General features: G+C 38.2%; 1 protein-coding gene across 1 annotated transcript in view; it reads right to left on the bottom strand.

Annotated features, from left to right (window-relative positions):
- Positions 1–15,444, bottom strand: part of LOC122932456 (membrane-associated phosphatidylinositol transfer protein 3-like) — an 802,287-nt gene that overhangs the window by 445,491 nt on the left and 341,352 nt on the right. Inside the window, exon 2 of the mRNA XM_044286869.1 lies at positions 3,132–3,227. Within this exon, the coding sequence (XP_044142804.1) occupies positions 3,132–3,227 (96 nt within the window). The remainder of the gene's footprint in view (positions 1–3,131; positions 3,228–15,444) is intronic.

Below are 15,444 nucleotides of genomic sequence, written 5' to 3'. Positions count from 1 at the left end.
CTTATTCAGTTATTTTGTGCCAATTTGTGCCAATTTCTCTTCAAATACTAATACATTTTATACTAATAAATTTTTCGGCATCAAACCAATAGACAAAGAAAAAGTTTAGATGCAGTTGCCAGGATGCAAAGCAAAAAACCCAAAGCAACTTCGGCTGATATCAGGCTTCTCTGATACAAAGTAATATGACCATTTTAGCATGTACATCATTCCTACCATAGAGATGGATTTCTGCTGTTTTGATGGTGTCCAATCTACAGTAGCAATGGGAATGTTCTTATTTTGTTGAAATGGATTAGACAAATACAATATTGTATATGAAAATTTTGGAAGAAAACTTTTATTCATCAGCTACAAGAGTTCATAAGGGCCATGGTTGGACTTTCTGGAGTAGTAAATCCAAATTAAACCTCCAGTGACTGAGCAAATTAATAGTGAGTGTTTTGGAGACATCATCACAATCTCCTTACTTTAACATTATTTATCCACTTTGGGGAGATGACAAAAAGGTTCATGCTAGGCAACAGATTTGGAAGGGCAAGAATGGGCAGCTTTACCATATGGAAAAATGAAGGGCCTCATTTACAACTCACAAGACTGCAGGCCATCTTTGATGCAAAATGAGGCAACATATGATACTAAGAGTATTAGGATAATTTTATTATTTATTATAGAACTTAGACATTTTATTATATGTCTATTCTAAGATCTTCTTTGATGTGACCAGTGAAAATATTTTAATGCTGAAAGCAGGAAGCAGGATTATGAGATGAGAAGTTCTGAAGAACTTTAAAACTTGTGGATTACAGATAATGCAGCTGACCCACCGTCTATAGACATAAGTTTAACTTTTAGGTCCAATTCACTTCATCATGATACCACTAAGACTTTGTAAGGCTTTTTCCTTGTAAAACAAGCTTTGTGAATTATTACAATAAATGTCTACAAGCTGCGTAGGCCTAAAGATAGCAAAAGATCACATACTTGGCCTCATGGAACTCTAGACTACAAGAAAGTCTTCATCAAACTCAAACCAGTGGATAATCTCCATGTATGTATTTATCCAGAGTCATTACACACAATAAGTTATATATATGTGATACACAAAAGTTGGTACGGACAATGGTTGTGGAACCACCATGCCAGCTATCTGGTTTGACTTTAGGCTATTCCTGAGGGCATTGTCCTGATGTTCCCCTGGTTTCCACCCTTTAACCCCTGTACAGGGATTTGCTCTTTGCTGCAGGGGAGCCACCTGGCTGCTACCTCTTGGAATAGTCCCAATGTAGTTGGTAGATGATCCACAGTGAAAGACAAAGACATGCAATGCGACAATTAACTGCAATATAGAGTACAAAATTGCATAATAACAAGTGCTACACTATAAGTGCGAGATACTTGGCAAATCGTTTTGTACAAAATTATTTCAGCCCGTCTGCCGAGCGTCAAGGCGATCTCTGTTAGACGGGTTCCTACGCTAAATTCTACCTGTTAGGTGCCGTGACGGCTACAATACACTTCAGGGAGTGTAGGTTACACAGCAGGCCCACTCCACAACACTACCGGTGCCAAACGGCTACCAAGGACTGCAGTGAGAGTCCACAAACTATCTCACTCCTGGTGCCATGGCTTCAGTGAGTGAGGGGGAGCAGGCCTGACTATGTACTAACACTAATTAAAAATCAGCCCATAGGGCAGACAGGATGGTCAGGAGTGCATGACTGAGGAGGCAGCCACACCTCCAGTACAAAGTGCAAAGAAAAGCCAAAAAAGGGGGTCAGTCAGCACATACCAAACCGCAGGAGCACATTGCTGTGGCAGGGAACAACATTGAAAGACAAAGACATGCAATGCGACAATTAACTGCAATATAGAGTACAAAATTGCAGAATAATAACAAGTGCTACACTATAAGTGCGAGATACTTGGCAAATTGTTTTGTACAAAATTATTTGAGCCCGTCTGCCGTGCGTCAAGGCGATCTCTGTTAGACGGGTTCCTACGCAAAATTCTACCTGTTAGGTGCCATGACGGCTACCATACACTTCAGGGAGTGTAGGTTACACAGCAGGCCCACTCCACAACACCACCGTCTAACAGAGATCGCCTTGACGCTCGGCAGACGGTCTCAAATAATTTTGTACAAAACGATTTGCCAAGTATCTCGCACTTATAGTGTAGCACTTGTTATTATTATGCAATTTTGTACTCTATATTGCAGTTAATTGTCGCATTGCATGTCTTTGTCTTTCAATGTTGTTCCCTGCCACAGCAATGTACTCCTGCGGTTTGGTATGTGCTGACTGACCCCCTTTTTTGTTTTTTCTTAGATGATCCACAGTGGTCAGAGATACTTGTAGCCAGAGGTCAGGGCAGGCAGCAGAGAATCTGAGTTGGTTAACAGGCAGTAGTTTGGTACACGGGCAAACAATCAGAACAGCTCCATACCCACAGGCTGTGTAAGAATAAGAAGTGCACACACTGGAGTACCCTACAGGTGTGGAGAGGAGGCTGAACCAAGAAATGCAGGCTGCGGTCTGAAGGAGAAGAACGTCCCCTTGTGGCTGGGTCCCCTGTGGGTGAGGAAGAGAAGGAGCAGCAGGTTCGGGCCACTAATCAGGACAAGGAGTGTGAGCAATACGGTACCTGTGCCCACTTAAGTGAGTGAGGCAGCAGCAAACACAGGCTGCCGAAAGCTATCAAATGTAAGTAATTTTTATAGAATATTTTAAGTTATGGCGTTCTTGCAGTATGAAATATGAGTAACAAATAATAATTTGTTTACTAAGTGAATCCAATCCTTTGTAGGCATCAATGTTTCACTAATATTTATAGATTTACTAACTCTAGTGTACACTTCCAACCATTTCATTGTTCAGATGCATCTAAGCAACTTTGCAAATACTGTAGTCCTAACATAATCCAAAAATTACACATTTGGGTATACAGCTCTTATACAGACATGTGCTTCTCTATTGTCTCAGACCACAGCTCGTTTCCATAAATAAATAAGAAATATTGTGGGAAAAATGGCCATATTCTTTATAGTAAACATGATGAATATTTTCAAAAACAATAGCTGACAATATCTCAAGTTCATTTTAATGTAATTCTTAGGAATCAGAACATACCTCTGGCATCAAAAAATTCATCGTCGGAGCTGTCCACTGAGTCATTCACAATTTTCTGCAAGTGCCACTGGGCACCACTAAAGCGTCGCGTTCCACCTAGAAAAATAAAGTAAGAAATAATTACTGTGTATTCCGTGCTGGGACAAGTACTGTCTACAACAGAGTAAGCTCTATATGCAGGACTGAGCTTGATCCGCAATTAAATCTAGCCTTCAACATTGGTACTTTGATTTTGACTTTAATGACTGTAACCAAATAGTAAATCATGATCTCTAGCAGGCCTCAAAGCATTGAGAAGCACATCTTAAGGTTAGGACTGTGCTTTAATCACATCTGAATACTGATGACAATCACACAACTTTGCTATTTGCTAATACAAGACTTTATAAAGCTGCTATTACCCTACCTTACATCATTTTTTCTTTAAAAAAAAACAAAACTGGAATATATTTACAAACCTGTTTTTATGTTATAGTATAATGTATGTTTTGCCATCTATGAAGACGTCAAGCTGGGGGTGAAGGAAACAATATGCCAGTTGTCAGTATCAACACAAATACTGTCCTGAAGCATGTATAGGATCCATATGTTTCATTCTCCATTACAAGTTCCCTTAGTGCAACAGTTTTTACTTTCTCATTAAGAGGGCCTGAGTGCAGATTGATAGCAGAAAAACGTGCTTTTTTTATTTTAGCACAAGGCGGCAACATAATAAAATGTGAAAAAAGTGAAAGGGTCTGAAGACTTTCTGAGAATGTTGGAAACTATCACAGTGCATGAAATATGGAGTATGGATAGACCCTTGAGCCAATTCCTTACCCACTAATTATCTAAAAATCCAGTTCCTCTAGGGTGGGGTTTATACGTAGAACTATCCACGGACCATAAAATGCATGTTTATCTTCCTACCTTACCCCTTCTACAGTTTTTTTTCTATTTATAGTTTTCACTTTAATTCTAGCATGCCAACCTATTGTTGGAAATTGGGCTGCAGTGCATTGTACTGTGAGAAGCTGGCTAGAAATCAAATTGTGACTCCAGAATTGTGAGTAACCAATGGCACATACATGTTTGCAATCTATATGAATCTTTTGGAATTGCCCTTTAAAAAGAAATTAATTAATTTTGTCTAAAGAATTCTAACAAAAGTGTCATATTGACAAGCGACATTCATAAGATCCAAAGCTCTTAAGAATTTTCATTGACCTAACAACTTGGTATTTAAAGCAGGCGGGCATTATCTTTCTTACTCATTTCATTCTTCAATTAGCATTCCTGTCTTTTGTATGGTTCACATTTTATGTGTAATAACTTATGAGTAAGACTGCACAGTTCTTTTTTTTATTTTTATTTTTTTATTTAATCCAGTAAAGTACAAAAAGAGCAGAAGTAATACATTTAACAATTACATAATAAAAACATCAGGCATCAACCAAGAGGGAATAAGAGTGCTTTATACAATTGCACCGATAAGAGTAGCCTGGTATTCGTTCCCCTGCCACTAAAACACCCCCTACATGGAGATACCGGACCTATCCAATACATTACAGTAAATAGCACATTACTTATATTACCTTTAAACCTTTAATCCTTATTTCCCCCCTCCCCCCATCCCACCCTTCCCAAACCCATATCCCCCCACCCTATATCCGTCGGGAAGGGGGGGGGACAAAAAACAAACAAATAAAAAATTTTTTTTATATATATATATATATATATATATATATATATATATGTATATAATAAAAAAAAAAAAAAAAAAAATATATATATATATATATATATACAGGTCCTTCACAAAAAATTAGCATATTGTGATAAAGTTCATTATTTTCTGTAATGTACTGATAAACATTAGACTTTCATATATTTTAGATTCATTACACACCAACTGAAGTAGTTCAAGCCTTTTATTGTTTTAATATTGATGATTTTGGCATACAGCTCCTGAAAACCCAAAATTACTATCTAAAAAAATTAGCATATCATGAAAAGGTTCTCTAAACAAGCAATTAACCTAATCATCTGAATCAACTAATTAACTCTAAACACCTGCAAAAGATTTCTGAGGCTTTTAAAAACTCCCAGCCTGGTTCATTACTCAAAACCGCAATCATGGGTAAGACTGCCGACCTGACTGCTGTCCAGAAGGCCATCATTGACACCCTCAAGCAAGAGGGTAAGACACAGAAAGAAATTTCTGAACGAATAGGCTGTTCCCAGAGTGCTGTATCAAGGCACCTCAGTGGGAAGTCTGTGGGAAGGAAAAAGTGTGGCAGAAAACGCTGCACAACGAGAAGAGGTGACCGGACCCTGAGGAAGATTGTGGAGAAGGACCGATTCCAGACCTTGGGGGACCTGCGGAAGCAGTGGACTGAGTCTAGAGTAGAAACATCCAGAGCCACCGTGTACAGGCGTGTGCAGGAAATGGGCTACAGGTGCCGCATTCCCCAGGTCATGCCACTTTTGAACCAGAAACAGCGGCAGAAGCGCCTGACCTAGGCTACAGGGAAGCAGCACTGGACTGTTGCTCAGTGGTCCAAAGTACTTTTTTCGGATGAAAGCTAATTTTGCATGTCATTCGGAAATCAAGGTGCCAGAGTCTGGAGGAAGACTGGGGAGAGGGAAATGCCAAAGTGCCTGAAGTCCAGTGTCAAGTACCCACAGTCAGTGATGGTCTGGGGTGCCATGTCAGCTGCTGGTGTTGGTCCACTGTGTTTTATCAAGGGCAGGGTCAGCTATCAGTAGATTTTGGAGCACTTCATGCTTCCATCTGCTGAAAAGCTTTATGGAGATGAAGATTTCATTTTTCAGCACGACCTGGCACCTGCTCACAGTGCCAAAACCACTGGTAAATGGTTTACTGACCATGGTATTACTGTGCTCAATTGGCCTGCCAACTCTCCTGACCTGAACCCCATAGAGAATCTGTGGGATATTGGGAAGAGAAAGTTGAGAGACGCAAGACCCAACACTCTGGATGAGCTTAAGGCCGCTATCGAAGCATCCTGGGCCTCCATAACACCTCAGCAGTGCCACAGGCTGATTGCCTCCATGCCACGCCGCATTGAAGCAGTCAATTCTGCAAAAGGATTCCCGACCAAGTATTGAGTGCATAACTGAATATAATTATTTGAAGGTTGACTTTTTTTGTATTAAAAACACTTTTCTTTTATTGGTCGGATGAAATATGCTAATTTTTTGAGATAGGAAATTTGGGTTTTCATGAGCTGTATGCCAAAATCATCAATATTAAAACAATAAAATGCTTGAACTACTTCAGTTGGTGTGTAATGAATCTAAAATATATGAAAGTCTAATGTTTATCAGTACATTACAGAAAATAATGAACTTTATCACAATATGCTAATTTTTTGAGAAGGACCTGTATATATATAAATATATCTATATCTATCTATTTATATATTTTTACCACTGAGCCCAAATTTTCTCATGTCTATAACCTATGTTACTCTTAATGTATCCTACTCTTTCTATTATACAATTAGAGTTCATCAAGTTTTACCATTCTTTTATTGTTGGTACCTCGGGACGCATCCATCTTCTTGCTATCAATAAACGAGCTATAAAATGATTTGTATAACATTATTTCATTCTCCTTTGATAGCTCATGGGAAGTTTTACTCAAAATACATACAGAAGGCGTCCATTGGATTTTAAAATTAAAAATATCCCCGATTAATTCAATCAGACTGCACCAAAATGGTTGAATCTTTGGGCACCTCTACCACATATGGATAATGTCCGCTTTATCATTCATACATCTAGGACATAGTCCGGGCGTTTTAGCTGAAACTTTCTTGAGCCATTTTGGTGTTATATATAAACGGTGTAATATCATAAACTGAGTTACCCTATGAGAGGGATTCCTCAGATAAGGTTTAAAACACCAAAATTTTCCCCACTGATCGTCTGTTATTATCCCCATATCATTCTCCCATTTTGATTTACTATTACAAATAAATCCCTCACTTCTAGTTTCTCGTATATTTTTATACAAGCTTGACACCAATTTGTGCTTTCCTTTCCAACCTACTATATAATTAATCACCTCATGTGGTTTTGTCACTATATCTTCCTTTTTTATAACCGTTTTGACAATATCCACCAGATGAATATATCTAAAATAACTTTGTCTATCTTCCCTTTCATTCATTAATAATGTGTCCCTATCCTTCAGTGTTTCATTTTGAAAATATTGTGAAATATGCCATAAATCCTTATCAGTCCAATATTTGGCCTCTTTTAAGAAGGTAGCATTACCTAACCTCCTATTATACCATAATGGTGTGACTTTAATCTGCCCCTGTAAATTCAGTGACTTTTTGACTTGACTCCATACCCTCACCAATAATTTTACCAATGGGATTTTATATAGGTGCATACTTTCCAGTTGTCCTGATTCAAGCAATGTGAATATATCCGGTAGGGCACCCTCACTCTTATATACCAAATGGCTCAGAAAGTCCACCTGTGTCCAGTTCATCATTGTTGCAATATTAGCTACCATATAGTACAATCTGATATCTGGGACCTCTAATCCTCCTTGTTCGTAAGATCTTGTAAGCCAATATATCTTTTTCCTTACCCTTTTGTTTGACCAAATTAATACATTGAATAATTTCTCTATGTCATGAAAAACCGATTCCCCTAAGTAAATGGGACTGTTTCTAATGACGTAGAGCAGCTGAGGTAGCAGTATCATTTTAATTAGTCCAATTCTATCTGCTTTGTTTATTGGTAGTTTATTCCAGACTTTAATCCTCTCCTTCATCTTATCAAGTAATGGTTTAATGTTCAATGCTACAAATTTATTAGGGTCCTTAGATATTTCCAGGCCTAAGTATTTGAAACTGTCCTGGGGACTAAGAATCTTGAATTTTGCCTCTGAAATCACATTCTTGTCATTCAGAGGAAGGAGAGTCGATTTATCCCAGTTAATTAGTATACCTGATTGTCTACCAAACTCCTCCACCAGCGACATGACACGTTGCAGATCCTTATTTGTATCATCCAGGAAGAAGAGCAGATCATCTGCATATAGAGAGATTTTGTCCTCACTCCCCCTTAGTCCAAAGCCCCGCAAATCCACGTCCTGCCTAACCTTTATAGCCAGGATTTCTATTGTCAGGGCAAAAACCAAGGGGGAGAGAGGACAACCCTGTCTCACCCCTAGTTCTATACAGAAGCTATCAGATAATATACCATTAACTGATATTCTGGCTTTGGAATCTTTATATATAATCTTCATCCAGTCTATAAAGCCTGGGCCAATGCCAAATTTTGTCATAGCTTCCCATACAAAGTCCAAGTTCACAGAGTCAAATGCTTTATGCGCATCTAATGATAGAATAGAGCATAATTTTTTATTATTCTCTGTAAACTGGATATTTGCAAAGACCCTCAGCAAGCTCATTGTTGTGGTTCTATCCGGAATAAATCCGTTTTGGTCCTCATGGATCAGATCCCTTCCTCAACCTTTTCGCCAAAATCCTAGCCAGAATTTTACAATCATTATTCATAAGTGAAATTGGACGGTACGATATGGGATCCAATCGGTCTTTATCTTTTTTTTGGATTAGAATAATCGTCGCGTCTCCCATAGACTCTGGGAGACATCCTGTAGCTTTTGAGTATTCAAATACTTCCATAAGTCTATTTGCCCAGAATTCTTTATCTCTTTGATATAATTCATTTGGAATACCGTCCGGGCCTGGTGTTTTACCAGATGGTGCTTCATTTATTGCTACTAATATCTCCTTTACGGATATAGGCCGGTCTAATGCTATCTGTTGATCATCATTGAGTTTTGGGGTTCCTATTTCTCGCACATATTTTATCATCTCTTCTCCATGTATCTGGGTTTTTACTGAGTACAGTTCTTTATAAAAGGTCTTGAATATATCCCGTATTTTTTCCTGATCATTACATAGTAGGCCATCTTTTCCTCTAATTGCGGCTACACAGTTCTAATGAATGCCACTCTGCGCTCTGAAGTCACACTGACTTACAGTGACATGACACACAAGATGTCATTCACTAAACAAAAAGCAGGCAATTTACTTGTGTCAACTATACTAATTTCAATTACAATAGGAAAAGTATGGTGCTTATACAATATATGATACATTTTACTTCCAGAAAATAGTTCCAGCACAAGACACACAATGTAGTTAATCTGTAGCAACATTATGTTTCACGGCTCCCAGCTTTCTCTGCCCCAAAGGCATACTGAAAAGCTAATTTAATTTCTCCTGCAGTGAAGTAATGCATGTTCTATAGGCAGCAGATTAACTTTTGGACACCTGAACAATTATGTGCTTTTTAGATCACTTTACGTTTAAAAAAGGTCATCACTAGATGGACAATTTTTATCGTAATAGAAAGTTAGGCTCCATGTACACAAAAATGTCTTGTTGTCATATAATTTATCATTGGAAGGTATGAAAATATTGAGGTGAGGGTAGTCAATGGAGCAAAGCAAATATCTGTAATATATGTTTCCATACAGTCCCCATAACTCAATACTCAGCATGCTCAACTCTATGACGAAAGGCTATAATCTGTCCATAAAAGTTGTTGGAGCCTGAAAAAAAAGGATCTACCATTTTACATTTATACAGTATTAGTATTATAGAAAAGTTATTTCCATGTAAATTGTGGGGAAAAAAAATAAGAAAAAAAATGTGAATTCAAAACACTAAAATAACACAGCATAAGGAATAAGGTGGCACATACTGAGCTACGGTAGACGAAGAACACTAGGAGAGATCTATCAGTTGTGTTGTACTGTCTATCAGCTTTCATCAAAAGCTGCAACTGGCATGAAATTTATCAAAAAAGAGTAGCTTTCTAGAAATCTGAGAAAGTTTCCTCTTCCTGAAACAGATTATCTAAGTCGACCTTTAGAGTGGAATTTGGCATAAATTAAGTTAAAGAAAAGTTTGGCTCTGTGCCTCGACATATGAGCTTTTTTTTAACAACATTGGATGTTGGCAATATAGCAAATAAAATCTGTGCCATTTACTATACACGAGCACATTCCAAGAAACCAGCATTGTGTTTGCTCACAAGATCCTATTAATCACTACTTCCGCTGGGGCTAGAGTGCCTGGTGGAGATGTTTCAATGATCGATCATCACCAGTAGTTCATAGTTATTGACTGCAGGATAGAGACATATCATCCATCACTAATTTTCTGTATTGCTATTATTAGTGAATAGCGTAAATTACACATCTTCTACCTTTTATACCAGAAGGTTAGCTTCTTAGATTTATATACCGCATTTGTGTCTTGGGGACTAGAGGCTGAAAAACACTGATCCAACCACAATTCTGTGCCATGAAATACAGAGGATTGACTTCAGCTGCCAGCAATACACAACCCATCTGTGATATAGGGATAAAAGCTTAATGAATCCTGGCAGCAGAAAACAATATTCTGGCACTTACTGAACTATATATTTTTTCATTTCAGGAATAATTCTGTCTTCTGAAGTCTTAGTGATATGCGTTGTGAATTTTAAAAACTGTATACAATTTGGGAAGATTTCAAATGTAAGTTAGACTGAACGAATCAGATTGAATTGAATGCAAAAATAATACAGCAGTGGGTGAGGAACGACTGTGTGAACCACAGGTTACTTCTAAGGGTGTTCTCCTGGCAGTCGCTAAGTTTTCAGCCGTTAACCTCTTCCCAATATCCACCGTACATGTATGGCAGATGTCATGTCTTTAAAGATGGAGCCTATGCCAGAGTCTAGCAAGTGCCATAGCCGACGGGTTTCTGCCCTTATAAACAGCAAACACCTGGAGCTAATGTCTGTGATTCACTGCAGTCTACCAGACAAATGATATAACGATCGCATGTACATGTCGCCCAAGGGAACTTAATATAAGTTTATAAAAAGAAAAAAGTTTTACAAAATATATAAATAATAATAAAAATAAGAATTTCAAACAGCATACACACCCCAAAAATGGTATCACTGAAAACTACAGATTGCCTCTCAAAAAAATAACCCCTGCAACAGCTCCATAGATGTTAGGGGGGTCAGAATATGCCAATGCAAAGAAAAAAGATTTTTTTTCCAAACTTTATTGTTTTTCATTATTAAACAAGAAAAACTATATAGCTGTGGTTTCACTGTAGATGTACTAACCCAGAGAGTGAAGGGAACAGGTCAATTTTACTGCATAGGAAACCATACCATACCATAAAAACAAAAACTGTGGTCAAATAACATTTTATTCCCAATTCCACCCCATCTGGTATTTCACACTACATCATATGCAATATGAAATGGTGCCATTATAAAGTACAACTTTCCCACATTAAACAAGCCCTCAAACATCTATGTAAACAGAAAGTATGCACAATATGTGCAGTGCAGTAAATGGTCTGAGATCAGAGCAGGCAGCAAAGGGTCAATATGGAGGTCAGATCAGGCAGCAGAGGATCACAATCCAGGAAACGGGAAGAAAGTGAGTGCACAGGCAGAAAACTAATTTAGCACACTGTAGCAGGATACTAGCAGGCTAGGAACCTAATTGCTCAGGCACCCTCCCAAATGTAAAGGTACCTTAAGTACCCCCTGGTAGTTAGTGGAGCAGATTAGATGTGTGCATGCTAGCCCTTTAAGAGATGGAGGAACATTGAAGCATGCAGGCTGCAACCTTCATGGAGGGACAGAGCAATCCTAGGGCCCGGGCCACCAGGTAGGGATGAATAGGAGGCGGGTCCGCGCTGCAGGGATACAGAAATTCTATGCTGATTGATCTCTTAAACCATTTCTGTAAAGGTCTGAGCTCTGTTCTTCTGACAGAAAATAGCTGTCCTCTGGAGGAAAATCAATGTCCGATCCATTTTAGAGACTTGAAGCATGACTAGGGGTATCAGAGACATCAGCAACTTTCACAACTTTTCTGATAAAGAGTTTTAAATACCCAGCATAGATAGATATAGTGTGGTCCGTGAACTTATTAAGATTATCTTTCCTGGGGCTGAATCATTGTAACTTAAAATCACATTCAACATACAATCTCAAACTAGGGAACATGTGAATAATTAGGTGCATCTAGCCAATCAGCATGGACATTTCACTGGTAAAATGCCTTCATTACTAATGTGCTTGGACTGATTGGCTGTCTAGTAACACCCCTATAGTGATGAGCGGCAGGGGCTATATTCTAATTCGCGATATTTTGTATATTTTATAGAATAGTCTTAATTTATTCACAAATTTGAGAATTCAAGATTATTTTATAGAATGTGAAAAATCGGCAATGTAAAAATCACGTAATGGGAATTCGTAACGCGAAATACAGATGTGGGTCACTTTGGCTACATTTTTCAAGCTGCTATAAGTTTTACGAGTTTCTACTGCCACTGGAGAAAATGGTTGGCACTGCAGAACATTACAATAGCTTCATATGCAGATAGAGTCAAGTGTTCCAATATATTCGCGATTGCGCTAATCGGCAGTGATTAGAATATCGTTGTGAAGTATCGTTGTGAACTTGACATTGCTTCCTTCTCATTGGCCCACAAGCAAGAAGCAGAGAGGAATCATGTGTTCAGATGGAAAAAAATGCTGAATATTCAATATAATGAATATATAGCACTATGTTCTCCATATATTCGTGAATTCTCGAAGTGGTGATATTCGCAATTAAAAATTATTATTCGAATATTCGTGCTCAACACTAGCCCTCTACATTAGAGAGTGGTACTACTTATTTTCTACTGCCAATTACCTGTTCCTTGCTGAGTTGCTCCTTTGGGCACCAGGTGAGGCCCCCCTGTTTAGTGATCACTGGAGGTCCTAGCAGTGGGGATGCCAGTGATCAGACATGTATTGCCTATCCCTTTAAGTCTGTGCTGGCCAATCTAATTTTACACAATCACATTACTTGTTTTCAAAACAATAACTCCCTTCAATATAAGGATAATGCAATTAACAGTGACCATAGCTACAACACACATGGTATGAGACATGAGAGGTAATGGGAAAGTTCAATAAAGAAAGAAGCTCTATGTTATCAACATGCCTGGAGACACAGGCTGATGATGGCTTTCAATATCCTACATTTCTTTGTGCATTCAGTACTTCAGTACTTCATTCCAATTGATGTTAGGGATGCTCACATAGATGATATTAATTCATTGTTTGGAGCACAATGCAAATTCTTGTTACAAGGTATGAGAAAATAGATTTTTGGGTTCTGTTAGAGTTTAGCAACAATGCTACAGGGTCATCATTTCTATATCCATCATTATGGAAACAATTTTGGGCAAATATATTCCCATGGAAATCTTGCTATGATAATTATTTGTTGATATCTGGAATGTCATCGTTTTCTGTCAATTGCTTTCGGTTTGGCCACGATGATAATCAGGTCTGGGATATGACAGTAAGCAACCAGTGTTTGTCATTCTTCTAAACTGATTTTGATTTCTCTATGTGATGACAGATATACAAATGGGATAATAAGTGAGTGACACTGTCTTCTTGCTGGTCTATTTCTGCATAATGATCACATGAAGCTCCTAGTCATCTAAGGTAGACAAGTGAGGGAAAGGATCTAGTGAAACCTGGACATCAAACCATTGGACACCAGGGATTAGGCCCCACATCAGAGGACATTATAAATAAGTGGAGCACCGACTCTATAATACATGCACCCGGAAAAAAAATAAAAAATTTGCCGATGCTAATGAAAGTTTCCCAGAAGGTATGTTTAACTAACTCTTCGTGGTACCTACCTACTGCTGTCAGAGGTCTTGTAGCTTTGCTGGATAAGTCATCAACATCAGATTGCTGGGAGCCTGACTCCTGGGACCTCTGCCGATCAGCTGTTAGAAGAGGCTGGTGGCTCTCTGAGTACTGCAGTTTCTTCCTAGGCCATCGGTCACGTGGCCTAGTTGCAGCTCAGCCCCATTTAAGTCAATGGGGCTGAGCTGCAATACCAAAACCACTTTAATACTGTGCTCTAAACTTTGATAATTACTTTTATGTCATAGGTGACCATTCTTATACATATCTAGAAAAGAGCCAAGAAGAGGCCTACTCAACTTCCACTATAGTTTTACATTTTTTTGTACATTTTAACTATACTATCTAAAGATGGTTACCTACTGCTCATGGGATCATTCACTCACCATTACAATTCCTTCATCAGAAACACAATGTCTAGACATGTCAGCATCAGAGCCATCTAATTACAATAGTGGGGCTGCCATATCGCCCCTCAATCTGCTGATTGGAGATCAAATGTTTATACTGTGTAATCCCCTTTTAATGACCGCCAAGTGGATGGAGCTAGATTAATTCTAGTATGTTTAGTCGAGTCCTGTTGTCGAGCACTCTAATTGCAAAAACGCAGCTGTTATATAGTCATGAGTAAAAATAAAAACTGAGAAGTAAAAGGATATTTAATTGCTAACATTCAACACTACATGAAATTCAATCACAGCAATTAGTGGTTGCTTTAATGCAAAATAAGGAACAAATTGCTATTAATGCCCAATATCTACTTAGCGTTTCCTAAACTAAAGCAATGAGAAATCCATATACCACAGGAGTCATAAAAAGCATATGGCACCATGTGAATCTTCACCAGTTTATGGTTATCAGACTATAATATGTAGCTGAAAAAGTGAGAGGAAACAGGCTTTAAGAAAATGCCATTCATTATTGATCTACTTGGGCAGACAAGGCATCCAGGGGACATTGGGCCTTTTAAACCTTTTACATAGCTAAAATGTTCATGTCTGCAGCGATGGATCAATAAAGACATTTTATCACAGCCTTTTGACCTGGATTTGTAAGCTTCACTACATAACCATGGAGTAAGTTGGAGCTCCTGACCAGTTTACTTAAGTACCTTTAAGATGCTAGGGATGTTTATTTCAACCAGACCGGTCATGTCTGGTGTTGACTCACTCCTTGATGAATGCAAAAGTCAAAGTTGTAAGCTTCAGTACATAACGATCAAGTAAGTTGGAGCTCCTGAGCAGTTTACTTGGATGCCTTAAGATGCTAGAGATGTTTATTTCAACCAGTTTGGTCATGACTGCTCTTGACTCACTCCTTGATGAATATGAAAGTCAAATGTTGTTCTACAATTCATAATTTTTTAATTTTTTGCTACTTTTGCAAGAAAAGCACCATGTGGATTTATAATATCCACATAGGTAAAAATATCTAACACACCAATAAATATCTCAATTCAGTATAATATGATTAAAATTGCACAGCCCAAAAAAATGACAAAAGGACTAGGCTAAAT

Source organism: Bufo gargarizans, chromosome 3, assembly GCF_014858855.1.
Source record: "Bufo gargarizans isolate SCDJY-AF-19 chromosome 3, ASM1485885v1, whole genome shotgun sequence".
Taxonomy (NCBI): domain Eukaryota; kingdom Metazoa; phylum Chordata; class Amphibia; order Anura; family Bufonidae; genus Bufo; species Bufo gargarizans.
The sequence above is the reverse complement of the archived record's forward strand: the minus strand, read 5'-3'. Positions and strand labels throughout refer to the sequence as shown.